A 26,372-nucleotide genomic window follows, 5' to 3' on the forward strand; every position below is an offset into this window, starting at 1 on the left:
ACTTCAAAAACTGAGTTCTGTGCTGGGCGCATGACCCACATTTCTTACAGGTGAGACACACACACCCCAGAGCCGTCATCTTGGCTTGGGGTTGCCAGTACTAAATATGGCGACTACACACAGCGACCACAACCCCTGTCAGGTGACAGCGCGCTTGCAGACGCCGGCCTCACCCACTCGGGCGCCTACTTTTAGATTGACCAATGAATTCGGGGCACGCCCTCTTTTCTCTCTCCACCAATAGCCTCCAGATGCCTCCCGTAGAATCCAATCATCGCTTCCGCCTCTTTTGAATGAAAAGCCAGCAGTCCAGTGACCAGAGCCGCAGTCGGACGTCGGAGACAGGAAGCGCGAACCGCTGGAGTCGGGCCGCGCGACCCGTAACCAGAGTCGGGAGACTCCTCGCAGCACGCGGAGGCGAACGAGAAATCAGGTGAGCGGCAGGTCCAGGCGCGGGGTCGTTGTGCGGAGACGTCGGGCCTGCGGGCGGGCGAGCGGGCGAGCGGGCGAGGGGATAACCCAAGGATTGAGGGAAGGAGGAGGAGGAGGGGGCGCGAGACAAGGCGGGGCGGGGCGGTTGGGGGGGGTGTCCGGCGAGCGCGTGGGCGGCCGTTAGGCGTTGGGGCGCATGCGCGAGGGGCGGACCGGCCGTTAGCCCCCAGGAGTGAGGGGCTAGCTTCCGGAAGGTGCAGTCATGGCTGCCCTCAGTCGGAGGCCGACTTGGAGGAGAGTCTAGAGTCTCCCTGTTGGAGGCGACCCGGAGCATTTCGGGGAGGGGGTCAGGGGGCGACGCCCGGGTCTGGGATAGCGGTGGGAGAAGCTGGAGGTTGTAGACGGTCTTCCAAGTCGAGGAGAAATTCCCTTCTCCCCAAATCTACTTTTTTGCTTTCCTTTTAGAGGGCGGCTTCGTGGGTCCAGAGATTTAGGGCAAAAAAGATGTTACAGTTGGGAACAAATTCTCTCCGGGGGCACTTGAGGTTGAAAGGGCACACACGCGAGTCTGAGTTGTTACTTTTCCTGGTGTCAGCTTTCAACTTCTTCAGCTTCTGGGGTCTCAGCTGTCCTAACCGCTCTTTTTGGGCATAACTACACCGCTAAATCTTCTCTTGATCTAATTTACTTTGAGCTTTTAGATCTTGTCTCTCCACCATTAGAAAATCCTGTCTCAGACTCTGTCTCCCCATCAAAACAAAACGGCTTTGAACTCCAAAAAACTGTCTTTTTTGTTGCTGTTGTTGTTGTTTCTTTCTTTCTTTTTTAAATACACCATCTTCTCTTGGTCACTCAGGTTTGAAGCCCAGAGTAGGTGACTCTTGCACATTTCTGTCCTAGGATCTTCTAGGGGCTGGGCCTGCCCACTAGTGTTCCACCCTCTTTTCCCCTGCTTAACAGTGCCCCCACCCCAATTGATCCTCTTTCTTTTGGTGTCAGGTTTTCCCTACTGCTGATCTCGTCATCTTCTCTGGAATAACCTTGCTCTTGAGCAAATCTTGATTCAAGTCAAAACTCAAAAACCTAATCAGCGATTCCCTATTGCTTAGCAAATTAGATGTAAATGCTCTGGGCCTGACCAGCTCTTTCAGCTTTGTCTTCTGCCTCTACTTCAAGCAGCCAGTCTTACTGTCCATTCTCAGAAAGGGTCTGGTGGTTTTTGGACTGGCCTTTCCTGGCTCTTATTCTTTCTGCTACTTGGGGACTGACTCCATCCTATCTCCCACTCCTCAGTGCTGGTGTCAGATTGCTCTTTCATGAATCAGATAAGGATAAATGCTTTAATTTTAGCCCCTAAGTTCTGCCTTGAGGCCTTGGTTCTAGTTCCATTCATTCAACCCTGGGTATTGCTTATCTGATATGTGCCAGGCCCTGTCCTAAGTGCTGGGCTGGGTAGGGGGGTGGTATGACTGGAAGGGGGCCCTTTTTTACTTGGGTCAACAGGAAATGCCTTTTTGGAGCAAAAGAGGTCTGAAGTATGGTTCTGGCCTGTTTTAGGCAGTAGGAACAGCAAGTGCAAAGGTGCTGAAGCATGTTTGAGGCACAGCAGCAAGGCTAGTGCATGAGGGCAGTGGGAGAGAAAAGGTCTGAGTGTAGAGGGAGTCAGATTGTATGGGGCCTGACAGGCTATGGTGAGGACTCTGAATTTTATTTTGAACATAGTGGGAATCTTTGGGGGTTTTGAGCAGAGAAGTGACATTATTTGACTTAGCTTTTATAGGCTTCCTGTAGCTACTGGGAAGGGGCATGAGGGGGTTATGGTGCAGGGGAGTGGGGGAGGGAAATCAGGGAGACCAATGAGAGGCTATTGGCATTATCCAGAGGAGATCATGGTGCCCAAATGCATTCAGCTGACAATGGATAAACAACTGTGGTGTTGCAGTACAAAGGAATATTGCATAGTCCTGAAAAGGAATGGCGTGATGATACATGTAATGATACATGGCTATAAGGTAGATGAACGTCGAAAACACTATGTGAGTGGAAAAAAGTCAAGGGGTCATATAGTATGATTCCATTATATGAAATATCCGAGACAGGCAAATTCATAGGAAAGAAAGATTAATGGTTGCGAGAGGGAGTTGGGAGCATAGGATGGTAGCTAAAGGATATAATCTTTCTGACATGAGGAAAGGTGCTAAAGCTGATTGTGGCAGTGATTTCACCTGTCTCTGACTATAGAAAGCCAGTGAATTATACCTTTTAAATGGTGACTTGTATATCAATATCTCGGTAAAGCCTTTCCAATCTGAAAAGTGATGGCAGCCTGAGACCTGCAAGGTAGCAGGGGTGAGAAGTGGGCAGATCAACCTGGTGGAATCTGTTGGCTAGTTGGATGGGAAGGAGAGAAGAGAGAGATGAATTCCATTTTGGAGAATGGAATTGTCTTTTCTGAGATGGAGGACACAGGCCTGCAGGGAGAAATGCAGGGTTTTGCTCTGGGCATTTTGAGTTCAACTGCAAGGGGAGAGGTGAAAGAAGCAACTAGATATTAGAGTCTGGAGTTGAGAGGAGAGATTGTCCATAGAGAGACAGGTGGTTAAGGCCCTGGGGCTGGATGGTCACACAGAATGAGTGGCAGAAGGGCTAGAAATTGGGCCTGGGACCCCCAACATCCAGCTCAAGAAGAGGGACTTCTTTAGCACTTCTACCCCCTGCACTGGAGGCTAGGCGGCAGCAAGGAGGACAAAAGACAGTATTCCTTTTTTCTATTTTTTTTCCCCTTTTTTTTTTTTTTTAAATGGCCACACTTGTGACATATGGAACTTCCTGGGCTGGGGGACCAGGGGTGGAATCAGAACTGGAGCTGCCAGCCTGTGCCACAGCCATGCCAGATCATAGCCACATCTGCAGCTAAAGCTTAGCACCAGATCCTTCACCCACTGAGCGAGGCCAGGGATAGAACCTTCATCCTCACGACACTATGTTGGGTCCTTAACCCGCCGAGCCACAAGAGGAGCTTCAAAAGACAGGATTCTCATGTTTGGGTCCCTTTTAGGCTGTACCCAGTAGGTGCTCTGTACATACTGGATTAAATGAAGCCAGGAGGTGAGCAAGCTTTGTATTAATTCCGTTTACCATCTCAGCTGTATTCTTATTGGTTGCAGGCCCAAAGGGAGGTCTTTTCATGAGAGCACTTAATTATTCCCCTGTGCAGACAACAAATAGCAGGAGCAGCTGGGCCTGAGCAGATACTGCTCTCTCACAAACTCTTGTCTCTCCAGCATCCTGGCAGCCACATCTCCAGGTCTGGGGGGTTGGGGTGTCCCACCCAATATAGTTCAGGTGAGTGAAGGAGAGGGGGACTCCTTGAGGCTTGGTGGTTTGAGGCTATTCTTCAGAATTGAGACCTTGATTCTGAGAAGGAAGCATTTGTGCAGAGACCTGAAAGCAGTGCAGCAGTGCATTCCTGGTGGTGTGGGTGGGCAACCTGAGCTGGGGTAGGGTCTTGATGAATAAATATCAGCAGCAAAACAAAGGCTGGAGGTGGGTTGAAAGGGGTGGTGTGGAAGTTCCCTTGTGGTGCAGTGGGTTAAGGATCTGGCATTGTCACTGTAGCAGCTAGGATTGCTGCTGTGGTGTGGGTTCAATCCACATGTCTGGGAACTTCCACATGCTACAGGTGAAGCTGAAAAAGGGTGGAGTGGAATGAGGGAGGTGGGTGGGGCCAGTGAGGAGGGTTGAAAGTGAAGAGGAATTGGGATTTCAGTTAGAGCATTGGGAGGCCCTTGGAGGTGACAGATGTGAGAGCCCATGTGGGTGTAGCTGGCAGGGCACTGGGAAATGTGAAGTAGCTTGGCAGAGGGTGGTGGAGATTAGCCACAACAGGCTGAAGCTGGGAGGTGCTACACAGATGGAGTGGTGGGACCTGCTGTTGGAATCGGCGGCGGGAGTGGGAGTCAGAGTCAGTGTCGGGGGTGAGCTAAGGCAGGATTGGAGGATTACGTCCAGTCTTAGCCTCACTTGGCAGGGTGGCTTTCCATGCTAGCTGTAAGACCTGACCCTAGCACCTTACCCCTCTCAGACCTGTGTTGAGGGCCTGCAGCCTCTGTGAGTTTTCCTGCATGCATTTCAGTGTTAGTTGCTTCCTCCAGCTCTTCTTCCTCTGTTCGCAGTGTCATGGCGGAACAGGATGTGGAAAATGAGCTTCTGGATTATGAAGAAGATGAAGAGCCCCAGGCTCCTCCAGAGAATGCTCCAGCTCCCCCCAAGAAAGATGTCAAGGGTTCCTATGTTTCTATCCACAGCTCTGGCTTCCGGGACTTTCTACTGAAGCCAGAGCTCCTGAGGGCCATAGTGGACTGTGGCTTCGAGCATCCATCTGAGGGTACGCCTCCCTGGTCCTCCCCGCCAAGCCGTCCTTTGACCATCCTCACTGTGGTCCCTTCCCCAATCTGGTGAGGGGCCTGTGCAGAGGGAACATCCAATTTCTCATTGCTCATGTGCTCTCTCTTCAGTCCAGCACGAATGTATTCCACAAGCCATCCTGGGCATGGACGTCCTATGCCAGGCCAAGTCAGGCATGGGCAAGACTGCAGTTTTTGTACTGGCCACCCTGCAGCAGATTGAGCCCGTCAATGGACAGGTGGGTGGATACCCTCCCTCCTAGGCCCAAGCTACTGAGGCAGCAGGAATCATGACTCCTCTTATTAAAAATTCCTGTCCCTGAGTTCTTTTTCTGTACCTTTCTTTGTCTTTTTAGGGCTGGACCTAAGGCATATGGAAGTTCCGTGTTCTACCCCAAGATTAAAGACCAGGCTAGGGATCAAATCAGATCTGTAGTACCAGCCTACACCACAGCCACAGCAAAACCACATCCGAGCTGTGTCTTCCACCTACACCACAGCTCATGGCAATGCCGAATCCTTAACCCACTGAGAGTGAGACCATGGACCGAACCTGCATCTTCATGGATATTAGATTTGTTTCTATTGAGCCATGATGGGAGCACCTCTTTGTGGACTTTTCAATTAAGTACAGTACTTAGCTGTAACAAAATCCCCCCCAAAATGATAAGCCAAGAGAAAAAAACTGAAAGGTGCCCACAATTTTACCATCCAGCAAAATGGTTGTCATTTCCGTATGTGCTTTTCTAGATTGTACACACCTATGAAGGTGGGATTGCACTGAACATGGTTGTGTTCCTGCTGTTATTGCTGATGGGCCATAGCTATCCTCTCTCGTCATGATCACTGTAGTCCACTATTTTGGGGGATAATTTAGGTGGATGCTGGTGTTCTATTCTTGACATGCTTGGTTGTGTGTGGGTGTGTGAGTCCTTGTTACTGATCTTAGAGTAGATGGTCAAGGAGAGCAGGGTTTTGAAGGAGGCCAGGGTTGGCATTGTGGGCCAGGAGGCAGGGGCAGCCTTCCCCTTGGTGGTCACAGGTCAACCAGAGGGCAGACTCAGGAAGCTGTTAGCCCAGGACATGTCATTAGCTGGGTTGGGCTAACTTCTTTTATCAAGGTATCAGTGCAGGACCTGGCATGGGGGACAGACCTGAGTAGCTGTGAGAAGGTGTAGGGAGTGAGTGGCAGGTGAAGACTGTGAGAAGATGGAGGCATTTGGACTGGGCCTTACAGTGGCCCGAAGGGTAGGGGCTATGAAGGGACAAGCACTAATGTGGACTCTGGCCAGGTAAGGACTTGAGTGCCTCTCCCCCACCTACCCCACAGGTGACAGTCCTAGTAATGTGCCACACTCGGGAGCTGGCCTTCCAGATTAGCAAGGAGTACGAGCGCTTCTCCAAGTACATGCCTAGTGTCAAGGTGAGTCCCTTCAGGCTGGGTTGGGTGTGGTGTGGTCCTCTGGAGCCTTACTGGCCTCGGCTTTGGCCCAGCCATTGTTAACCAAGCTTGGCTTCAGCGGCTGCCTTTGAGGTTTGTGGTGTTTTATGTTCCTTAAAAGCCTGATGAATTATGTATGGCCCCCAGAGGCCTGTGCCAGTCCCAGCCCTGGGGCTGCTTTTCAGTGGAGCTGGGGCCAGGCTGTCAGGCCTTCTGTCCTCGGGCATCAGGCCTGGGGTGTTGAGGGGCTGCTGAGGCCCGAGGTGGCTGGGCTGTTAGCTGAGTGGCTGTTGGCACCAAGTAGGGGTGAACTTTTGGCCACCAGATGGTTGAAAGCAACTTTCCACCTGCATAGGTGTCTGTGTTCTTTGGGGGCCTTTCTATCAAGAAGGATGAAGAAGTTTTGAAGAAGAATTGTCCCCATGTCGTGGTGGGGACGCCGGGTCGGATCCTGGCACTTGTGCGGAACAGGAGCCTAAACCTGAAGAATGTCAAACACTTCGTGTTGGATGAGTGTGACAAGATGCTGGAGCAGTTGGGTGAGTGTCCTGGCTGCGCCTTGGGGGCTGAAAAGGCCTGCCCAGCCGCTCCTTCCCCACCCTTGCAAGCATCCCCACACTCCAGAGCTAGGTGGGCCCTGACAGGACAGCCTGGAGGTTTCCCCACAGTGGGGTCATGTGGGTGGCTGGCACTCAGGTCTCCTGTAAACAATTTTGGGAAAGTTCTGGTGTTGGCAGAGTGACCTGCTGCTGCTTCTGCCCCTCAAGCTGAGTGGGACCCTGGGGCCCAAAGGAACATGTATAGGCACATGTCAACATTGTCCCCAGAGTGCTATGGTTTCACCACCTGTTGGGTTAGTTCTAGGCCCCTGCCTGCCCTCAGTGAGGCCTGACAGGGCTGTGGGAGATGGGGCTTGTGTCCTGGGAGGCAGCTGCAGCTCTCACCCCAGCGGCTGTCTCTGCCTCAGGCTCCCTTCCCTGAAGTGTGGCTCGAGGCGCGCTGGCACGGCTGCTCCGCTCTGGCAGCGTGTAAGTGGATTGCCGCTCCTCCTGCGCCTGTGCTCACCCCGAGTCCGGGCCCTCAGGCCCCGGGGACTCTCCCCTCCCGCCAGTCCTCGCTCACACCGCCCTCGTCATGGTGCCAACGTCACAGTGCCAACAACTCCCTGGCACAGGTTGGGAGGGGCCTGATCTGGTCTCGGGTGGGGTTTGTGGTCTGGTGGGCGCTCACACCCACCTGTTTCTTGCCTCCCCCTCCCCCAGACATGAGGCGGGATGTGCAGGAGATCTTCCGCCTGACACCGCACGAGAAGCAGTGCATGATGTTCAGTGCTACCCTGAGCAAGGAGATCCGGCCCGTCTGCAGGAAGTTCATGCAAGATGTGAGTAGTGGTCAGGACCTCAGCTTTGGCATTCTTTGGGTCCAAGCTCTTGGCTGCTCTGACAGCTACGCTGTCTTCATGACACAAGAATGCTGGGAGGCCAACAGAGCCCTCCTCTTCTCTTGTCAGAATGGGAGCTGAGAGCTTGGTCTATACCTGAGCCAGACCAGTCCTTAGGTCCAGCTGTTAGAGAAGTATTTACTGGGGTACAGCAGGTCCTCTGGAAGTAGAGCAGAGAGGAGTCTGCTCCTGGAAGCTTCTGGGCAGGCAGGATGCCAAGAAATAAGCCCTGCCTGCCCCTTCCTGCTCCTCTTCCCGCACAGCCCATGGAAGTGTTTGTGGACGACGAAACCAAGCTCACGCTACATGGACTGCAGCAATACTATGTCAAACTGAAGGACAGTGAGAAGAACCGCAAGCTTTTCGACCTCCTGGATGTGTTGGAGTTTAACCAGGTGACACTTCCTGCTTCCTTGGCCTGTCCCGGGGCTCTGGGCCTTTGGGAGGGATTCTGGCTCTGACTGTCACTCCCTCCCTCGCAGGTGGTGATATTTGTGAAGTCTGTGCAGCGCTGCATGGCTCTGGCCCAGCTCCTTGTGGAACAGAACTTCCCAGCCATTGCTATCCACAGGGGCATGGCCCAGGAGGAGCGGTGAGTTCCTGTCGCCTACAAAGCCACAGGCAGGCCCCTAGGAAGGGAGCAGCATCTGGGATCCTTGTATCTGATGGCCAACCCTTGTTCCTCCTGCACCCAGCCTGTCACGCTATCAGCAGTTCAAGGACTTCCAGCGGCGGATCCTGGTAGCCACCAATCTGTTTGGCCGAGGGATGGACATTGAGCGCGTCAACATTGTCTTCAATTATGACATGCCCGAGGACTCAGACACCTACCTCCACCGGGTGAGTGGCCTGACAGAGGTGTCCCCTCCCTAATGCCCCCTTCCCACAGTTGGAGTTGGATGAGGACCTCTCCCTGCTGGTTCTCACATTCCCCAGTTTGTGTCTCTGTGGCCTGACCTCCTGCTCCTGTCTTCCTGCAGGTAGCCCGTGCGGGTCGCTTTGGTACCAAAGGCCTGGCCATTACTTTCGTGTCTGATGAGAATGATGCCAAAATCCTCAATGACGTCCAGGATCGGTTTGAAGTGAATGTGGCAGAGCTTCCAGAAGAAATTGACATCTCCACGTACAGTAAGTGGCTCAGACAGGGCTGGGGGGCCATGGCGGTGGGCCCTCTCTCCCCCCCCCCACCCCCTCCTCACTGGCCTCCTTGTGTGTGTCTTACAGTTGAACAGAGCCGGTAACCACATGCCCTGATGGCCTGGAGCCACCTTGCATCCCACGTGCTGCTTCAAGTTCTCTTTCTAGGCAACAGTGGGCCTTTCTTTTTACTGTTTAAAAACTGTAGATTTGTGTAAGAATAAATTTTTATTATGGAAGCCAGGCTCCCACCGTGTCTGTGTTCTGTCACCTCACAGTATTTCATGGACACCAAGGGCCTGGTTAGCGAGCCCCTAGCCAGCAAGCAGTGCCACCTTCAATATCAGCATGATATTTAATTTTAAGTGTCAACACTGACAGGTTTATACAGATAAAAAAAAAAAAAAAAAACATTATGCAATGTCCACAACCTTCACAACAGTGATAACCCTCTGTCTTGGGGACAGGTGGGCTTCTGTACCGTGAGCCTCAGTGAGGGGCCAGGAAGGGCCTTGCCCTTCTCCCACCCCTGACCTCAGTCTTAGCTTAACTGGGAAGCTGAGTCCCAGCACCCTGACCTCTTGTTCTGTAGCAAAGACACAGGAGGGAAAGGACCAGGCTGGGCACAGGAGCCCTCAGTCTGGGCCTGGTGTACCCAGGGCAAGGGGCTGCGGCCATGGGTCAGCTTCTGCTCCTACCCTGGGTCCTGGCGGGGCTGGAGCAGAGAGGCAGCCAGAAGCAGGCCTAGTAGATCCAGCTTTTCCATCCTTGCCAGCTATTCTGGGGTTTGGCGCCACATGGCAGTTGCCACCCTCCTTTCCACGGTGCATATGGGGACCAAGGCAGGAGAGCAGAGGGAGCAGAACAGTGGGAGAGGAGAGGATGGTCTTCAGCATGTGCAAAAGCTGCTGAGGCCACAGGAGCTGCTGTCCTGGCCAGAACTATGCCTTCACATGCCGGACTGCGACGGCCTGAGTGCCTGGAGAGAAAGGAGCCCTGTGAGAGCTGAGCCCGGGCCCAGGTGCCTTTTGGTCTGCACCTCCACCCCAGGCTCAGCTCTTACCCGAGTCTGACTGTGGCTGGAGCTGGAAGCAGATGTGGTTGTGGCAAACTCTGAATACTTGTTCCTGGTGACCATGCAGGCCCACTTCCGGTACTCCTCTCTCACCTGTGGGGTACAGGTTACCTGTCGGGAGGAGAAGGGCCCCAGGACTAGGGGTCTGGCACTGCCTGTAGCCCTGTCCCATAGCTTACCTTCTTGTTGAGCAGGCAGTATAGCAGGAAGAGGAAGAAGCCCTGCAGGCAGTTGAGGATAGTGAAGATGTAGGACAGGACCCAGCTCCGTGGGTCAAAGAGTAACAGGCCGAAGACCCAGGTGCAGCCCAACACGAAGAGCTGGGCAATGGCTGTGATGGTCAGCACCCTGCGGGGAAGCAGGCAATTGCAGCGTGGGGGCCCTTCCTCACACACCCATTTCTTCTGTCAGCCCCCTTCCCTGCCCCTGCTCTCACCTGGCTTTCTTTAATTTCTTTATGTCTGGGTTGATTTCAGAAAATTTCTGAGTGAGTTTCCAGACAGTAGTCACAAAGATGACAGCATTGCACTGGGCAGGGAGCAGAGAATTCAGGTTAGGGGGCATCCTTGGAACTTGTAGGGAGAAAGCCAGTGTAGGGGGGCTCTGTGGAGCCAAGGGCCTCAGGTTTTGAGGGGGTGTAATGGAGGGTGGGGCCGAAGATGGGTCAGTTACCAAAACGATGAAGGTCACAGGTCCCTGGAAGCTCCAGTGGAAGCCATGCTTGTGGGACAACCAGCAGCTGAGTGAGAAGGGGGGGAGTCTAGTTAGCACCCAGCAAAACCAAAGTGGAGCCAGAGAGGAGCAGGGGCTCAGGGTGTCCCCCCCAAGGCCCTGGCCCTCCTGTTGTTACCCCACCACCTCCGAACTCACTAGAGGGCATTGCCATAGCCTTCCTTGTAGGTGGCTGCAAAAATGGCCGAGATAACCACGATGACCAGGGGCACGCCGTAGCCAATGAGGCAGAGCCAGCGCTTTCTCAGGCCTTGGCCTTGGAACACACGCACCACCAGGAAGTAAAGCTCCATGCCCTCGAGGCTCATCCAGCAGAAGGCAGCCAGGAACCAGTAGTGCAGCAGCCCGGCCACCAGGCTGCAGCGCAGCCCCACCTGCGAGGCGGGGGTGAGGGACAGAGGGTTGTGTGACATCGTCAGTGGGCTGGTCCGTGGCCAAAGGGCAGGCAGAGTCAGGGTGTGGCCGTGTAGGCTGTAATGCCAGCTGATGGACCCAGCAGGGGGTCCTAGCACTCAGGTGAGAGTGGGGCCCTCCACCAGGCGAGTCTCACCTGGCCTCCTTCATTCTCGATGCCCGCCAGGAAGATGGCAGAGCCCACGAAGAGGCAGATGCAGAGGTGCAGGTGCACGGTTGTGCGCGAGCCCTGAATGGGCCGCACCAGCAGGAAGGTGAGAATGCATAGCAGCAGGCAGACCAGCGACAGCGACAGGCCCACCTTAGTGATCAGGGCCAGCTTCGGGTCCTAGATGCAGAACGGGGTGGGCGGGACTTGATCAGCACCCTGAGGCCTCTTACCTCCCTCTTGGGCCACTCTATGTAGACCCACCCAGGACCTAAGTAAACCTGCTGTATGACTCTCATCCTAGATACCACCGTCCCTACACCCACGGGTGCATCAGGGGTCCTCCAGATGGGCCTCCCCACTACATACCCAGACTGCTCACCTGAGAAAGTCCCCAGGGAAGCCTCAATGGCTGCAACCTTCTTTCCCAAGGCCCACCTCTCTGACCCTATTTTTCCTCATCTCATCTCCTGCCCCTCCTACACCCAGCCACACCTATGAGTGCATCAAAACCCCACGTTTTTGTCCGTCCTGGGCCTTTGCCCTGGACCATCAGCTTCCTCTACTCTGCCCTTTCCAGCTATTCACATGGCCCAGTGTATCTATGGATCCCTCTGAGGCCACATACAGAAAGCTGTGCTCCCTCACAAGCTTTCAGCGATATTTAACAACTGGTTAGGGGTGGGCAGTCAGAGGGCCATTGGCCAGAGGAGGGCCTGCAGTGCTAGGCTACTCTATTTAGTTACTTGGTCATGTGGAGGTCTGGGGGTCCAAGGGAAGGGACTGGGAGGTGTGGTGTAGGGCTACCTGGGCTGCCCAATCATAAGTTGGACAGTACTGCCAAGAACAACCTGCCTGTCTTGCCTAACCCAACCATTCCACCAGTAGGTTTTTGCATGTGGCCCCTCGGCTGCTCACCTCCACGTTGTAGTGAGCCACGAGGATGGCAAAGCTGCTCAGGTGATTGCATTGGCAGGTGGTGCTATCATTCCCGTTGCCCAGAATCCTGCAGCCCGAGGTGGCCCAGTGTCCACCATTGCTGCCGTCATGCTTCCAGAAGGCACAGATCCGCTCCTCCCGTGGCCCGTGCTCTTTCTGCTCTTGAGTCCCAGGCTTGAATTGAACACAAAGAAGGATGCTTTTCGTTTGATGGTTGTCTACTGAGCAGTTTCTGTGTGTGCCAGGCCAGGGGACATGGGAGTGAACAGGGCAGACACAAGTCCTGCCCTTCAGGGCTGATAATAGTAGTGGGGGAGACAGATGGAAAACAATGAACCTAATAAATAAGCAAACTAGATAATATGTTAGAAGATGTGAAAGAAGCAAAGAACAAACAAAAGAAAGGAAGAGAGAAAAAGAACAAACAAAGGGGAAATGTGTAGTGTGACTACAGATGGCAACATAATATAAGCAGATCAGGAAAGGCTTAGAAGAGAAGGTGACATTTGAACAAACACTGGAAAGAAGTAAAGGACTGAATCTTGCAGGGGAAAGGTGTCCCAGGCAGAGGGCACAACAAGTGCGAAGGCCCTGAGATACATTTAAGGAAGGAGCAGAGTGGGTGGGGGAATGAAGACCAGCCACAGAGGGACCACAGTGACCTTGAGATAGGTGAGCAGTAGGGCTAATGTCCTCTCCCCACCCTAGGACTCACAAGATGGGAGAAGGCAAAGGTGACGGGGGAGTCGAGTTTATCTGTGTTTGTGTTGCTCAGAAAGACCGAGTTCACAGCGGAGAGAAGCCTGAGCTGGGCGCCGTGGACAGAATTTTCATAGCACTCTTCCAACTTAGCTTTCTTCTCCAAGTCCAGGTCCAAGGAGGAGTTGGACAGCAGTTTCTGCATGTTCGGGATCGAGAGGATCCCTACCACGGTGGGGTCTGGGGGACAGTCACACTGGTTACCTTTTGCTCTGCTTCTTCCAGGGCCCCATCATCTCTTTCAGGCTCACTAGTCCACTGTGATGCAGGAATCCCTCCCCATGGTATCTCACCCCAGCTTCTCCTCCTCTCTCCCTCAGGTGCTTGCTCTGTATCCCCGCCATTACCAGACTTCCCAGCTCCAGCTGCCACAGCCCAGTCCAGCAGCATCCGTGCATGGCTCTGGCCCACGGTGATGTTTCCACTCCCCGGCTCCTGGACCACTAGAGACAGCACTGAGGGGAGAGGGGTGGTGATCAGGGGGTTCAGGGTATGGCAGGGCCAGGAGTGGGGGTGGGGCAGGACGAGGTCTCACCTGTGCCCCCAGGGGAATAGAAGGTGAAGGAGTCATTAGAGAAGGCTTTGCCCAGTGTCCTCAGGATTTCTTCGAGGCCTGTGAGAAGGCTGGTGGCTGTCTGGTGCCTGGAAGACAGGTTCAGGGCCTCCAGATCTCCGGGGGTTTTCAGCAGGTCATCCAGTGACACGATGAGGTCCTGAGAGCGATGGGTGACAGCTGCTGGGTCATGGCACAACAAATTCACCTCCCCCTATCTTGCCCCCACTACTGGGATACACACCGGAAAACCACCTTGGTTCCCTCGGGCACAGACACAGGGCAATCACTCTGATGTTGCAGTAGCCAGAAGACAAGTAAGGGGATTGAGTGGATTGCATCTATGCCTGTGTGCATAATGTAACAGCACTTTACATTTATCAGGCACAGGCTTTACACCAGGCCCTGTTCTAAGTCTATGCTGCCCAGAACAGTTGCCACAAGCCACAGGTAGCACTTGAAATGCGCTCTCTGTTGAAATGGTAATATTTCGGATCTATTGGGTTAAATGCAATTTTCACATGAATTTCACTTCTTTACTTTTACCTTTTAATTTAATTTTTATTTATCTTTTACTTTTATATTTAAAAAAATGTAGGAGTTCCCACTGTGGCACAAAAGGATCAGCAGTGTCTTGGCCCAGCACAGTGGGTTAAGGATCCAGTGTTGCTGCAGCTATAGCTTAGGTTGCAGCTGTAGCTTAGGTCGCAACTGTGGCTGGGATCTGATTCCTGGCCCAGGAACTCTATATGCTGCGGGACAGCCAAAAAAGAAAAAAAAAAATGTAGCTCCTGGAGGAGTTCCCTTGTGGAAGAACTGATTAAGTATCCACCAGAGGGGCTTAGGATGCTGCTGTGGTGCAGGTTCAATCCCTGGTATAGGAAATTCCATGGGGACCGCCAAAAAAACCTGTAGCTACCGGAAAATTTTATGACATAAGAGGCTCATATTTCTTTTTTTCCTTTTGTCTTTTAAGGGCCGCAGCTGTGGCAATGGAGGGTCCCAGGTAGGAGTCAAATTGGAGCTGTAGCTGCCAGACTATACCACAGCCACAGCAATGCAGGATCTGAGCTGCATATGCAACCTACACCATAGCTCACAGCAATGCTGGCTCCTTAACTGGCTGAGCAAGGCCAGGGATCGAACCCTTGTCCTTATGGGTTGGGTCCGTTAACCACTGAGCCACAACGGGAACTCCAGGTCTCATATTTTTGCTTAATTTTTATGCTTAAAATTTTATTATTTTTTAGGAAAAAGAAGAAAAAAAATTATTATTACTTTTAGGGGTTCATGTATTATTTTTTAGGGATTCACCAGGCTAAGCACATATGCCAGAACTTATATATAGCGCTTACACTGTGTGCCAAGCACTGTTCTTTGAGCCTGACTTCTGTTAGTTCATTTAAACCTCTTCACCAACTGTATGAAGTAAGCATTATGTATTTATTTAAAAAATTTTTTTATGGCCACACCTGAGGCATATGGGATTCCCCAGGATAGAGGTCGAATCAGAGCTGCAGCTGAGGTCTATGCCACAGCCATGGCAACATCAGATTCAAGACACATCTGTGACCTATGCTGGCAGCCTGGGGTAATGCCAGATCTTTAACCCACTGAGCGAAGCAAGGAATCAAACCCACATCCTCCTGGACACTATGTTGGAGTCTTAACCCAATGAGGCACAATGGGAAATCCAGCAGGCACTCTTTACGAGGTGAGGCGACTGAGGCCCAAAGAGGGAGAGTCACTCACCTGAGGTCACACAGCAGGAAGTGGCAGCAGGCCGGGTGGGGCGTATTTGAACACTGTGGCCTGGGTCTACAGTGAAATTCTCATCTGCTCCAGTCTGTTGCCATTTTATCCCTCTCAAATGAGTGTGTGTATGTGTATGTACATTCTGGGGTATGGATGTATGTCTGTGTTTGTGTAATGTATGGTGTGTGTATATTTTGCACACAGACACATTGTTTCTCTGACGAGAGCCCCACGCTTGGCTGTCTCCGCTCACACTGAAGCATCCCCAAAGCACCCCACCTGCCCTTACCTTCATGGTTTTCTGGGTCAAGTCTGCCTTGAAGTCTCTGCGCATATTCTGGACTCTTTCAAAGAAAAGGGAGAGACTCTGGAGAAAGAAGCAAGGAGGTAGGGGGTCAGAGAGCCTCATCCTGGTGGGAGCACTTGGGGACAGGGTGGGCTGGGTGGAGGGATTTCCTGCCTCCTGGTCTCTGCTGGGGGCCACTCACCTGGCTCTTGATTCCAGGGGGTGGCGTCCAGGTGGGGAAGGAGACCTCTGCGGGGGACAGGACAGCAATTCATTAGGTGTGGGAGTGTCGCGTTTGTTGTGGGCAGGGTCTGGGGTCAGGTCAGGACAAGTACCTTCACAAACGGTGGTATTTTTCTTATTCTGGAATCCGGGTTTGGGCACCCAGCCTCGGCGGCAGTGGCACGCATATGAACCCACAGTGTTGGTGCAGATGGTGGAGTTGTGACACTTATGCTCCCCGGAGCTGCACTCGTCCTTATCTGGAGACACAAAGAAGGGAGTCAGCCCTGACGAGGCCCCTCTCTTGGCCCTGCCCCCTTTTCCCTATATTAGCACCCCTCCCCGCTCCAGGAGGTGATGCCAGCTGGTAACTCCATATCCTTGAGTGACAGATGCTGAAGTGAATTATGGGAAGTGTGCAGAGTGCTGACACACAGCAGGTGAGCCCCATACAGATATACAGGTTGTGAAAAGGTTGAACTATCTTCATCCCGGTTTGTAATTAGCTGCTGCCTTGGAACCTTCTTCTTTAGTACCCCAGCTCCTTCCCCGAGAACCCCCAATTCTGTCCATGTTTAGCCTCAAAAGAATTAATGCCAGGCACAGCAGGACTCCCACAGTGTTCATTCTGCCTGGTTGGTGTGGGTGCCACTGAATATGTGATGAGATGTCTTGAGTGTGGGTCTCCAGAAGTAGGGTATCGAGCTCTGAACCTTCGCAGATGGTGTTGTTTGGGCCGTTGGGGGACCCAGGAATCGGTTTCCAGCCAGGGCGACAGCGGCATTCATATCTGCCCACGAGGTTGAAGCAGTGGGTGGAGTTGTGACATGGGTTTGACCCCGGGGTACATTCATTCACATCTGAGGACAAAGCCAGAGGGTCAGGCCTCCCTTCCACTTCTCATGTTACCCACTTCTCACTGCCTAGTGTCAAGGACCCCACTGTGATGGCAGGCGCCATCACCTGGTGACCTTCAACTTCACCCTCAAGGCACCTTATGGTGGCCTCCCTGGAAGATGGGTGAGACAGGGACCAGAGTCCCCAGCTTATGTGGGGGAGACCAGGAGGGAAACTGAGTCCTGGGGGCTGGCCTTCCCCACCAAGGACCCTTGCCTGCTCCCTCCTGGGCCCTGGATGGAGGTTCCCTTTCTGGGAACAGGAAGTGACAGCTTCCTCTGCGAGAATGTGACAGATGAGGAAGAAGTGAGGTCTAAAGTGTGCTCATGACCCAAAAGAAAACAAAAATACAACTTACAGAATGGGAGAAAATAGTTTCAAATGATGCAATGGACAAGGGCTTAATCTCTAGAATATATAAGCTACTTATACAACTCAACAGCAAAAAAGCCAATCGACCAATGGAAAAATGGGCAAAAGACCTGAATAGACTGTTCTCCAAGGAAGATATACAGATGGCCAGCAAACACATGAAAAAATGCTCAACATCGCTGATTATAAGAGAAATGCAAATCAAAACTACCATGAGATATCACCTCACACCAGTCAGAATGGCCATCATTAATAAATCCACAAACAACAAGTGCTGGAGGGGCTGTGGAGAAAAGGGAACCCTCCTGCACTGTTGGTGGGAATGTAAACTGGTACAGCCACTATGGAGACCAGTTTGGAGATACCTTAGAAATCTATACATAGAACTTCCATATGACCCCGCAATCCCACTCTTGGGCATATATCCAGACAAAATTCTACTTAAAAGAGACACATGCACCTGCATGTTCATTGCAGCACTATTCACAATAGCCAGGACACGGAAACAACCCAAATGTCCATCGACAGATGATTGGATTCGGAAGAAGTGGTATATATACACAATGGAATACTACTCAGCCATAAAAAAGAATGACATAATGCCATTTGCAGCAACATGGATGGAACCAGAGACTCTCATACTGAGTGAAATGAGTCAGAAAGACAAAGACAAATACTATATGATATCACTTATAACTGGAATCTAATATCCAGCACAAATGAACATCTCCTCAGAAAAGAAAATCATGGACTTGGAAAATAGACCTGTGGCTGCCTGATGGGAGAGGGAGGGAGTGGGAGGGATCGGGAGCTTGGGGTTATCAGACACAACTTAGAATAGATTTACAAGGAGATCCTGCTGAGTAGCATTGAGAACTATGTCTAGATACTCATATTGCAACAGAACAAAGGGTGGGGGAAAATGTATATGTGTAAGGATAACTTGATCCCCTTGCTGTACAGTGGGAAAAAAAATAAATAAATAAAAATAAAGTGTGCTCATGAGGATTCCACAAAGGAACTCCAGGCTCAGAAGCCTCCACCACCTCCCCGGCCTGTGGCAGGACCTTTCCGGGAGGCGAATCCTTGGGCAGGACCTCAGCAGGCTCTTGGCCTTGCGGGAACCTGAGGTAATTCTCCCTCCTCCTCTGGCTCCAGGAACGGCCTTGGCTCCTTCCCCAGTTCCAGTCTGGCCTCACTGGCTTCCTGGGGCCTCTACCTGTGCACAGCTTCGGGTCCCTTGGGTTGAGCTTGAAGCCGGGTGGGCACTGGCAGGTGTAGCTGCCCTGGGTGTTGATGCAGATGCCGCGACTTTTACAGATTTTTGGTTTCTGCTGACATTCGTCCACGTCTGTAAGGGGAAGGAGAAGGTAATGGATGCCTGCTGCTGTGGACAGCCTTCCAACTGGGGGTCGGCCATGTTTCCTGGCATAGAAGCATTCAGAAGGCCCCATTTTCTCTCCCCTGGTGAGTGGGTGCCTTTTCTAAATCACACGGGTGAGCACAGTGGCCCAGATGTTCTGTTGTCCAGAAGTGGCCCAAGTCCTCCCTGTCTGCCAGCTCTAGGGCAGCTCCCAGCTCGGGTGGGGACATCACGGCTGTCTGTATCCCAGCCTGAGGATTTGGACAAAGGCGAGGGTATGCCTTTCTGCGAGTCAAGTGCAGGGGAAATGCTGTGGACCCTGAGCAGGGCCCATCTTGGACCCCAGTGATGGATCTTGTCCTGACTCCAGCAGGGCCAGGTCTGCCAGCTGACTTCTCCTTGGAGTCCTGGTGATCCTGGTGACAGCACTCTCCCATCCATGCTAATGAAACTCCAGCTCCATGAAGATGGAACAAGACCCACCCTGAGCCAAGCCACTCAAGGATGAGATTTTTGGGCACTGGCATGGAAAATGAGGATGAAAGGCCAGGGCTGCCAGATAGCGGGCACCAAGCCATGCTGGACGGTGGGGTTGATGTGACCAGGCAGCCTTAGGGCTGTGAAGGTGCCTTTTCCTTTTCTTTTCTTTTCTTTTTTTTTTTTTAGGGCCATAACTGTGCCATATGGAAGTTCGCAGGCTAGGGATCAAATTGGAGCTACAGGTGCCAGTCTCTGCCATAGCCACAGCAATGCCAGATCGGAGCTGCATCTGTGACCCACACCACAGCTCATGACAACGCCGGATCTTAACTCACTGAGCGAGGCCAGGGATCAAACCCACATCCTCATGGATCCTAGTCAGGTTTGTAACCTGCTGAGCCACGATGGGAGCTCCAAGGTGTCTTTTCCTGATTCCCATGAAGGCATCGCCTGGACTGGCAGGAAGTGGTGAGAATCTACATCCGAGCAAGGCGTGCGGTGGGTGAGGGCTGAGTAGCTGGAACAGGGAGCAGGTACTCATGGGTGATAGGTGGCAGGAGTTTTTGTCATCTCTGCTTCCACCAGGGATGTAGACCTGTGGACACTGCCAAGTGGTCTCAGCCTCCATCTTCAGTCCCCAGGTGGTCTGAGTCATCGTGGGGCCTGGGTTGATCTCCTCAGCAGAGGGTCGGGCCAGGAGCAGTGGTCCCCAGTGACAGCCTCTCTAGTCCAGATGGAAGCCTCTTAATTCACCTGATTCTTCCAATAGGTTGAGGGGTCGATGTTATGTTTGTTACTGCCTCCACCTCTGATACAGCGTCCTCCCAGGCTCCAGTCATCAGAGCTGCCTCAGACCCATGAACTGAAATTACTGGGGAGGGTCAGGGCAGAGCTTTGCATAGGGAAACTATATGGAAAGCTGAACAGCTGAGAAGTGGGGTTGGGATGCCAGGAGGCATCTTCTTCAGGCAGATTGCTGGTCCCTTGAACCTCCCTCATCCCACGTTTCAGGATAGTGTCCCAGAGTCCACCATGGCCCAGGGGCTCTGAGATACTCTCTTTTATTTCTTCTGTCTTTTTAGGGCCGTACCCATGGCATATGGAAGTTCCCAGGCTAAGTTCCTGTGCCAGAGCCACAACAATGCAGGACCCAAGCTGCGTCTGCGACCTACACCACAGCTCATTGCAATGTGGAATCCTTTAACCCACTGAGCAAGGCCAGGGATGGAACCTGCACCCTCATGGATACCCTCTTTTGTTTTATACAAATAAATGCCAAGTGGCGGTGGAAGTGTTCTAAACATTTGGAAGTGACCCTCTGTAGAGGGTTCTGAGCCTTGGGGTTCAGAGAGGGTTGGGAAACTAGGTAGGTAGCCAGAACACTCCTCTGATGCCTGAGAAAGTGGGAAACCAGCAGGCTACTCTCTCCCTGTAACGCACCCTGAGATGCGGGGAGGTTCCTCTCCCACCTCCCTATTGTTCATCCATGTCTCTGCAGGGGCACACAACAGTGGATGGGCAGCACCCCCAGTCCAGGCACACTGCATGGGATCTATGACCACCATGTGCGGTTGTGCAGGTTGCTCACTGCACAAGGGTGTCTGGCCAAGGGGGCAAGTGGGGGAGGAAAAGCAGCTCACCCCCCATTCCCCAGACATACAATGTTCACCTGGAGATGAGGGACCTTTTTCCAATTCAGGGGAAAGCTCTGCCCAGGCTGCAAGTTTCAAGTACAACAATCACCCACAGAGGCCCCCATGGACCAGCAGTGCCTCACACAGATCCAGGTCCCCTCTGGACTCCCACCAGGAGGCTCTGCTGCCTTCCCTCCACAGAGCAGGAGGGAAGGGGCTGGGACCAAGGTTTCAGGCTCATCTCTCTGCAGCAGGATCGGCTTGTGGGCCCTCCTCAGAGTCTTCTGGACCCTGGGCTCAGCCTCCTCCTCAGCTCTCACCTTCACTCTCCTCCCATCCCCATCCTCAGTATTCAGCTCTACACCCCCCCTCTGGACCCCTTACTGGAGTTGTGGCTCCTATTTGCCCCACTGCTGGAAAGAGGCTCCATCTGCCTCTTTCCCTGCCCATCTACTCCCCCCAGAAAGTGGGCAAAGCCTGGTGATGTGTGGAGGCATTGCTCCTCCTGGGTCACTGTTGAGAGACTGGACCAGGACAGCTGCTCACTAAGCTTCCCCCAGGGATGCCCATCCTGGAGAAGGTACATTAGATCATAATGATTATAATTTAAAAACCCAACTACCATCACTGTTTTGTGCTTTGTGATCTCATATGCTTTCCAAGCAGCTCTGTGGGGTAAGCACCATTGGTCGCCCCCTTTTTACGGATGGGTAAACTGAGGCACAGAGAGGTGAAGTGACTTGTCCAAGGTCACACAGTTAATAAGAGGCAAAGCTCCTTTTGTTTTTTTATTTGTAAAAGATAGGGATTCTTTTTTAAAAAAACAGAAAATCACAATAATATCACATCTCACATGTTAACAGTGACTTCTGAACAAGTATCCTGGCCAGTGTCACACACACACACACAGTGGCAAAGTCAGGATTTGTGTTCTTGGCTTATGTCACCCTCTCTCTCTGTGCAGGTGGGACAGGCACAGGTACATCTGTCCCAACTCAGACCTGGGCGTGACACCCTCTGGATGCTGTAGCAATGATTCTGGTGACCCTGAACCTCATGCATGGAGAGGTGGAAGATGCAGGGTCATTCTTACCTTGACAGGTGTTCTCATTCTCATTTCTGAATATTGGTGCCCCAGAAGCAAGCTCGTATCCTGGAACGCATGTGCAGTGGTAGCCCCCTTCTGTGTTCTGGCAATCTGCATTTTTTCCACAGGACACGGTTGTGGGTGGTGCACACTCATTGATATCTGAAACAGAGCAGGGAAAGGGTCACCTCCCAAAGGCATGAGTTCCTTCGAGGGAGAGATCCTCATCTCCTACCTGACTCCCCAACATCTGTCCTGATGCTTAATCAGTGTCTTTTTAGAAACAATTTCTCTCAGGCAATACTGCTGAGGCTGAACTGCAGCTGGAGCAAGCCATTCCTGAAGCTTGTACAATCAGCTCTGCTCTTTTTGGCTCTTTGGCTGACACCCCAGATTTGGACACAGTGGAAAGTGCCAAAGTGGGAGGTGGGTAGAAGCTCTGCATCCCCTTCCCCAGTCCTGGAAACACAAACTGAGGCACAGACTCCAGACTCCTGGACACCCAGCTCTTCTCTCTCCAGGAAGCCATGCTTACTCACTTCTTATCTCTCCATCTTCGTATCTTTTCCTTTCTCTTTTATTTTCCTGTCCTTGATGATGGTCCTGAGGACAAAAGCTGAATGCTCCCAACCAACACCCATATCCCCCATGGGCACTGGGCTGTACCCCATAATCTCTGCTTGTCCCTCCACCACCACTAGGTCACTGTACCATCACAACTGTCCGAGGGGCTGGTGAAGACCTCCCCAGATGAAGCACTGAATCCCAGATTGCAGCGGCAGGCAGTGCTGTTGACACATGAGGAGTTTAGAGGGCACCACCGAGCACAGGCTGTGGGGACAGATGTAGAGATAGAAACCATGGTCAGAACATGATGGCTGGGAACTCCCATCATGGCTTTTCAGTAATAAACTCAGCTAGTACCCATGAGGATATGGGTTTGATCCCTGGCCTTGCCCAGTGGGTTAAGGATCCAGCGTTGTTGTGAGCTGCAGTGCACATTGCAGACTTGGCTCAGATCCCACGTTGCTGTGGCTGTGGCATAGGCTTGCAGCTGCAGCTTTGACTGAACCCCTAGCCTGGGAACTTCCATACACTGCAGGTATGGCCCTAAAAAGACAAAATAAAATAAAACAAAATAAAAAGAAAAGAACATGAGGGCTGAGCTAGGAGCTGGAGAGGGAGACAGGGTCATGTCTAGAGAAGTGGGTGATGGGAGGCACGATCCTGGCCTTCCCCGTTTGGGGGCCTCTTTCCCGCTTGGACTGAGGGTTGGGTGTGAGGGTCTAGGGATCCTTCCCCAAGCTCTGGCTGTGGATCTAGTGGTTCCCAGCAGACTCACCCTTGGTGCTCTGGGCTCCAACTTCCGACAGAGTCAGTGAGACACACAGCACTGGAATAGAGAGAGGGAGAGAGTGAAGCAACTGAGAGAAGGGGGCTATTGGCCCCTCCCAGGCTTGGGCTCTGTCCGTGGCTCAAGGATATAGTGATTAGGTGGCATCTCCCTGGAATCCAATACCCACAGCCAGGGTGTCTGCCACCTGTCACCTGGGGGTGGGTTTCAGAAACTGAGGGATGGGGAAGGGGCCCAGGCGCCAAAGGGATCCTGGTTCCCACTGGCCTGTGGGCTGTGGAGGCAGCATTTCAGTAAACAGACTGGAGCCAGGTGGCGCCTGTTCAAATCCTGGACTGTGATCTGGTTACCTCACCTCTCAGAGCCTCAATTTCCCCTTCTGTAGAATGGGGATGATGGCGGGACCCATTTCCTAGAGCAGTGTGAGAATTAATATCGCCTCGTGTGTCAATGTGTTTACTGTCATCATCATTTCTTTAGGTGAGAATGAGGTGGTTAGACCAGGTAGTTTTCTCAGATTCACCTCTGAATCTAAGCTCCTCCAGCCCCCACAACCTTCCTCGGGGATACAGATACATGCACACCACATCTACAACATGTCAGCCTTTATGGCTGTCTTGGCACCCAGTAGTGACATTTCACTCTGGGCCCTTTGCACACAGGAAGACACTCCTCTTGGGGGTGCTTCTGGATGGGTTTCTCCTCCCCAGCTGTTCCTGCAGCTCAGGGGCACCCCACTCTTAGGATCTGTCTTGGGAGTCCTCCTCAAGTCATCAAAGGGTTTAGAGATGGAGATCTTATCACAGTTCACCAGAGAGAGACAGACAAGAGGACAAGAGATGGAGGGAGTTCGCTGGTGGCTCAGTGGGTTAAGGATATGGCATTGTCACTGGAGTGGTTAGGGTCACTGCTGTGGCTTGGGTTTGACCCCTGGCCCAGGAACTTCCATGTGTCGCAGGCATGGCCAAAAAAAAAAAAAAGACAAGAAATAGAGAGAAAATAGAGATGAAGAGAGGAAGAAAGAGAATCAGAGATAGACAAGGAGAGATAAATGGAGAGAGAGAAACAAAGAGAGAGGCAGAGGTTAAGACAGTGGTGCAGCGAGGTGGACAGAGAAATAGGGAACTCAGAAAGAGAGAGACAGAAGTGGCAAAGATTGGACAGAGACACAGAGATATGGAGACTGAGAGCTTGATAAAGAAAAACAGTGGGGGCGGGGAGATGGAAACAGAGGGGAAGGGAGGGAGGGAGGAGGGCAGCCCAGCAGGTGGAGAGGGGAGGCATCCAGTCCCTGCCCATGTGGGAATGTGGGGAAGCAGCACTGACCCCAATAATCCAGGGATACCCAAAAGGGGGCAGTGGGTGGAGGGATGGGGGCCAGGAGGAAGGGCAGGAATGAGTCACTTCCTGGGCCAAGGGAAGGGATGACTCATGCTCTGTTGCCCCTGATGGTATCTCCCAGGGGAATTCTGGGGTCTGTCATTGTGAGCATGGCTTGAGGGGCTGTGGGGGTATAGAATGGAGGGTCCTCTGCCCACTCGGCCCCTAGGTCCAAACTTGATACCCTTCAAACTGGCAGAGAGCAGAGAGCCACTCCCAGAAGCCCTCCCAGCCAGGGTAAACTGAGGCTGGCATGCCCTCCTCTCCCTCCCATAAGGATTTCTCTCTTCCTCTTCCTCTTCATAGGGCTTGGTTCATATCCCTTTCAGCCAGGGCCTGGTTCCTCTTTGCAGGAATGACCTTTCCTGCCTGATAGGAGAGGACCTGGGCTGATTCGTCCCCAGCTCCCTAAAATCCCCAGTAGCAACTTTTATGCTCGCAACTACCCTAGGAGGTTGGCTGTGTTTGTGCCCATCCTGCAGCTGGACAGATTGTGGCCTGGAGCCCAGAAAAGGCTCAGGAAGAATCTAGTGAACAGAGTTAGCCTGAAGAAGGTGGAATGGAGCAGGTCAAGGTCCCCAGACCCTGCGGGGGGGGTGGGGGGGTGGGAGAGCTCTTTTGTGCCTTGTGCACTTTGCCCTCTGCCAGAGCTAGGCTGGGCTCTGCTCTCCAACCACGGAGGCTTCCTAGACCAGGAGTTCTTCATCTGGGTCCTTGGAATTCTCCCAAACAGGAGCCGAGAGAGGAGCTGCTGGTCTTCTCCCAGTTCCATCTGGTTTGCATTCCCCCTGCCCAGCCCCAAGCAGTAAGATTCCTGGGGTGGGGGGCGGGGCAGTCATCCTCTCTTTGCTCCTCCAGCTAAGGACCCCTCAGACCCACCAGTGAAGTAATAATAACAATAATAGTGTTTACTTAATTCTTCCTGCAAACCAGGAATAGTTCCTGTATACGCACTCACTTAACCCTTAACACAACCTTATAAAGTAAAGAGCGGTTTTGCCTCATTTTGCTGAGGTGGAAAGTGAGACTCAGGGGCTCCCAGATTTGGCTCCAGTAACACACCGCCTTCCCCCCCTTCCCCCGCCCCAGCTGCTCAGTGTGCCCCACATAGACACCAATTCCTTGCTTAGAGCCCGCCCAGGGCCACTGAGTTCACGCCTGCTGCCCACAGGGTCATCACAGGGAACCCCCGCCCTTGTGGCCTGGGGAAACTCTGGATGGTACCCCAAATGCCATTTCTTCATTCTCTTTGTTGTTTGGTTGCTCAGGCAACGAGCTGCCCAGATAACCGTTAGAGCCACCCTGGGTGGGGCGGGAAGGGAGGCCCAGGGGAAGTCATAGTAAAAGTCAGGTTCAAACCTTCAGAGGGCAAAAACTCCTTTCAACCCACAGCTGGCTCCCAGCTGGGTCTCCAGAGCAAGAATGAGGGTCTTCTCTGGGGCTGCCCCTGCCACTGAGACAGTGTGGGAGGTGATGGGGGTACCTCCGCTGTGGAGAAGTCCCGCCTCCCGGCCTCCAAGCCCCCCAGCATCCCCTTATGCCCGATGTTAAGAGCAGCTGTCCGCGGGGCTCCCGCATTTAGTTTTTGCCCCTCTCCTTTCCCCAAACCTCAGTTTTCCCACTTCAGGGGCAACCCCGCAAAGTGGCTCCAGTAAAGAGGTCAGAGATTTCTCTGGGAGAGAGGGAAGGCTCTTAGAGCAGTCTGGGGAATCCTGCCACTGGGTGCAGGTGCCCGGCACTGCCAGCCCCTCTCCCCACGTGCCCTCAGTGCCCGCCTGGCCATGCGGCTTCCTCCGAGGCTGGCCCCAGAGCGACCTGGGGCGCATTTCTCCACGGGGAAGAGGACGCCTGGACACCGAGAGCTGCTGCCAGGGGCTCCCTCGCTGCCTGTCCCGCCCCACAACAGGGCCCCGAAATTCTCACCATGAAAGAGGAGAAAGACGCCGTGGTGGGGGCCTCCCATGATCTGAGCTGCCAGTGGGGGGAGCAGGTGACAAGGCAGGGCTGCTCTGTGTCCCCAGGCTGGGCAGCTGTGCGGGCTTTCTCGAGGGCCGCCGGGCCTTTA

General features: G+C 52.9%; 2 protein-coding genes across 22 annotated transcripts; one reads left to right on the top strand and one right to left on the bottom strand.

Annotated features, from left to right (window-relative positions):
* Window positions 1-324: 324 nt before the first annotated feature.
* On the top strand, window positions 325-9,096 carry DDX39A (DExD-box helicase 39A). Of its 18 annotated transcripts, none has more exons than XM_085012648.1 (13): window positions 325-433; window positions 3,600-3,777; window positions 4,608-4,819; window positions 4,950-5,077; window positions 6,169-6,261; window positions 6,635-6,818; window positions 7,247-7,453; window positions 7,542-7,660; window positions 7,984-8,115; window positions 8,203-8,312; window positions 8,416-8,560; window positions 8,701-8,848; window positions 8,945-9,096. In XM_085012648.1, the coding sequence occupies exons 7-13, from the start codon at window positions 7,414-7,416 to the stop codon at window positions 8,959-8,961; spliced, it is 711 nt and encodes a 236-aa protein (XP_084868774.1). In that variant the 5' UTR covers window positions 325-433; window positions 3,600-3,777; window positions 4,608-4,819; window positions 4,950-5,077; window positions 6,169-6,261; window positions 6,635-6,818; window positions 7,247-7,413; the 3' UTR covers window positions 8,962-9,096. The 18 variants fall into 18 exon arrangements, with proteins under 18 accessions (XP_084868774.1, XP_084868769.1, XP_084868765.1 ...); XM_085012643.1 differs by having other exon boundaries at window positions 7,247-7,307; XM_085012652.1 differs by lacking the exons at window positions 325-433; window positions 3,600-3,777 and adding exons at window positions 661-2,468; window positions 3,491-3,540.
* ADGRE5 (adhesion G protein-coupled receptor E5) lies at window positions 9,067-26,372 on the bottom strand. 4 transcript variants are annotated; one of them, XM_021080714.2, is made up of 20 exons: window positions 26,231-26,344; window positions 22,916-22,966; window positions 22,285-22,404; window positions 21,580-21,735; window positions 18,229-18,360; window positions 16,454-16,600; window positions 15,854-16,000; window positions 15,721-15,767; window positions 15,522-15,599; window positions 13,460-13,637; window positions 13,272-13,379; window positions 12,881-13,104; window positions 12,145-12,339; window positions 11,215-11,406; window positions 10,803-11,038; window positions 10,605-10,671; window positions 10,369-10,460; window positions 10,112-10,280; window positions 9,921-10,025; window positions 9,194-9,836 (listed from the first exon to the last, which is right to left on the bottom strand). In XM_021080714.2, the coding sequence occupies exons 1-20, from the start codon at window positions 26,268-26,270 to the stop codon at window positions 9,807-9,809; spliced, it is 2,514 nt and encodes an 837-aa protein (XP_020936373.2). In that variant the 5' UTR covers window positions 26,271-26,344; the 3' UTR covers window positions 9,194-9,806.

The sequence above is a fragment of the Sus scrofa genome, chromosome 2 (genome assembly GCF_054392235.1).
Source record: "Sus scrofa isolate SSC_HxYL_T2T_F1_AM1 chromosome 2, Sscrofa_HxYL_maternal_Yorkshire_Landrace_v2.0, whole genome shotgun sequence".
Classification (NCBI taxonomy): domain Eukaryota; kingdom Metazoa; phylum Chordata; class Mammalia; order Artiodactyla; family Suidae; genus Sus; species Sus scrofa.

Bases quoted from the DNA above. Each gene is read 5' to 3' on its own strand.
- DDX39A (XM_085012637.1), top strand. From the start codon at position 2,250: ATGGTGCAGGGGAGTGGGGGAGGGAAATCAGGGAGACCAATGAGAGGC. The intron at 6,819-7,541 runs GTGAGTGTCCTG...CCCCTCCCCCAG, and splicing joins CAAGATGCTGGAGCAGTTGG to ACATGAGGCGGGATGTGCAG. The intron at 8,561-8,700 runs GTGAGTGGCCTG...GTCTTCCTGCAG, and splicing joins CAGACACCTACCTCCACCGG to GTAGCCCGTGCGGGTCGCTT.
- ADGRE5 (XM_021080714.2), bottom strand. From the start codon at position 26,270: ATGGGAGGCCCCCACCACGGCGTCTTTCTCCTCTTTCATG. The intron at 16,001-16,453 runs GTTCAGAGCTCG...TTGTGTCTCCAG, and splicing joins AAACAACACCATCTGCGAAG to ATAAGGACGAGTGCAGCTCC. The intron at 11,407-12,144 runs GTGAGCAGCCGA...TTCTGCATCTAG, and splicing joins TGGCTCACTACAACGTGGAG to GACCCGAAGCTGGCCCTGAT.